General features: G+C 42.2%; 1 protein-coding gene across 1 annotated transcript in view; it reads right to left on the reverse strand.

The window, feature by feature from the left end:
* LOC101857476 (filamin-A) overlaps nucleotides 1-2,005 on the reverse strand; it is a gene marked incomplete in the record, with an annotated part of 86,559 nt that overhangs the window by 19,100 nt on the left and 65,454 nt on the right. Inside the window, 2 exon segments of the mRNA XM_013080678.2 lie at nucleotides 173-301; nucleotides 1,304-1,456. Coding sequence (XP_012936132.1) covers nucleotides 173-301; nucleotides 1,304-1,456 — 282 coding nt within the window.

Here is a 2,005-nt window from a genome sequence, read left to right on the forward strand (position 1 = left end):
TGTGCATGTGAGCATGTGTGCATATGTATGTGTGTGTGTGTGTGTGTGTGTGTGTGTTATTGTGTGTGTGTGTGTGTGTGTGTGTGTGTGTGTGTGTGTGTGTGTGTGTGTGTGTGTGTGTGTGTGTGTTTGAACATGTACACTAGAACATGCATATTCCTTACAATCTTACCTGGAATCTTCAGGATGAACTCAGCAGTGGTTCCGGCGTTGGTGGCGTCAGCCTGGCCCATCTCCTTGACGACAGTCTCACGGACACGCCCAGACGGGTTACCGCCCACGTTCACCAGGAAAGGACTTCCTGAAAAGAACAGAGAGCCAAAAACATCCAATTATGACGAGAATAAAAACAGTTACCTGAAAGATATCAGAACACTGTTAGAAATATTGTATTCTCACCTTTTTCATTCAGTTATAGATTGGCTATTTATGTTTGTTTGACTGAAATGTTCTGTATCTACGTATTTAACAAGAGACAATGATGACAACAATGACACACCGTGGATAGTATTGCTGATACAAAATGATACTAGCAAATTATAAGTCTAAGACATTTTCTTACCTGTTACACGTTTTAACACTCTTAATCGTGGAAGCACAGAACTAGCTTTTTAAAACTGGTGTTGGTAGTCTAGCTATTAGGTCCGAAACAAAGAGAATGGTTGTGTAGTCGTGTAAGAGGGATACAGGACTTGCACTTAACATTCACGTGAGTCTTCAATAATGGATATACCACCGGTATGGGAAACTTCGCGGCAGCAAGCTTCTCTTATGGTGCAATCAAATACACAACAAAACATGCCGGCATAGCACATATAGGTTGTCATATGTTTCATAAATCTTCGCTTTTTTTCTTGCCTCAAGCCTGTTGGAGATGACCTCTATCCTCCTCCATATAAAAATTACAGCCTTTTTAATAAAAATTGTGACTGCTGCTACACTCGGAGGCTGGCCCCGAGGATGACATGAGCTGTCCGGAGGAACTGATCCGCATGTTCATACCGCTTCTCCAGCAGGCTGAGGGGCAAAGACACTTAGTTTCATTTAGTGCCTGAAAGTTTCTGAGGTCCTGCAGAACGGGCATGCTCTGGTGTATCTCAGCCTCTCCATAGGCACACAGAGGGAAAGTACATTACAGTTATTACAGTGGACTTGTAGCCTTCACCAAAACATCAACGCCTCACCGACTTGCCTTTTTGACGCAGTGACGGGTATTTTCTTGTTCTTCTTGAGGTGTCAGATCTGAAGCCCTTCTGTTGAGATGTCATACAAAGACTAAACCAATCACAAGCAATGTATTTACCTTGGATGTGATCATCAGCGAAGCGGATGTTGAGGATGTAGATACCAGGCTCGTGTGGGCTGTAGTGGATTGTGTAGACTCGGTCCTCCACTTTGTAACACTCGACGTCTGAGCGATGAGGGCCCTCAATAGCCACGCTGAGACCTCCGTAGCCTGTGAAGTGCAAGATGTACATGTGGAAGAATATAGTGAGGTTTTTAAAATGTTAGAAATAAGAATTTTAACAGAACAATAGATAAATAGCATAATTTGTTTAGCGCATATCCCTGCTCAACGGAAAGCTCTAAGAGCTTTACGCTCTAGATTTATATCGTTACCCCAACAGACCATAGAACACCAAAGAAACATTCTCAGCTTCCCGAGTAGTAAGCATACAATGTAAGGAGCCAATTCATTTCTCAAACAATAACAAGCTAACACTGTCTATGGCAAGGTACCATTCCCACCTGGGTGAAGCTGAAAAAAATCGTGTAAAGTTCCTTTATTGAGGGCACAATTTCGAGAACCTGGCGGGATTCGAACCCACAACTTTATGATGGAAAGTCTTAGAGCCTACCATTTGGTCATCAACAACTGTAGAAAATTAGTCTAGCTGATAACTTTCTCTATGTAACGGTATTCCATCTTATTTAAACTTAATCGTATCTCAGTCTAATTTGACTAAAATCGGTCTGGCATGGTCTTCTACATCTGTGATTTTTC

The sequence above is a fragment of the Aplysia californica genome, unplaced genomic scaffold, assembly GCF_000002075.1.
Source record: "Aplysia californica isolate F4 #8 unplaced genomic scaffold, AplCal3.0 scaffold00095, whole genome shotgun sequence".
Classification (NCBI taxonomy): Eukaryota; Metazoa; Mollusca; class Gastropoda; order Aplysiida; family Aplysiidae; genus Aplysia; species Aplysia californica.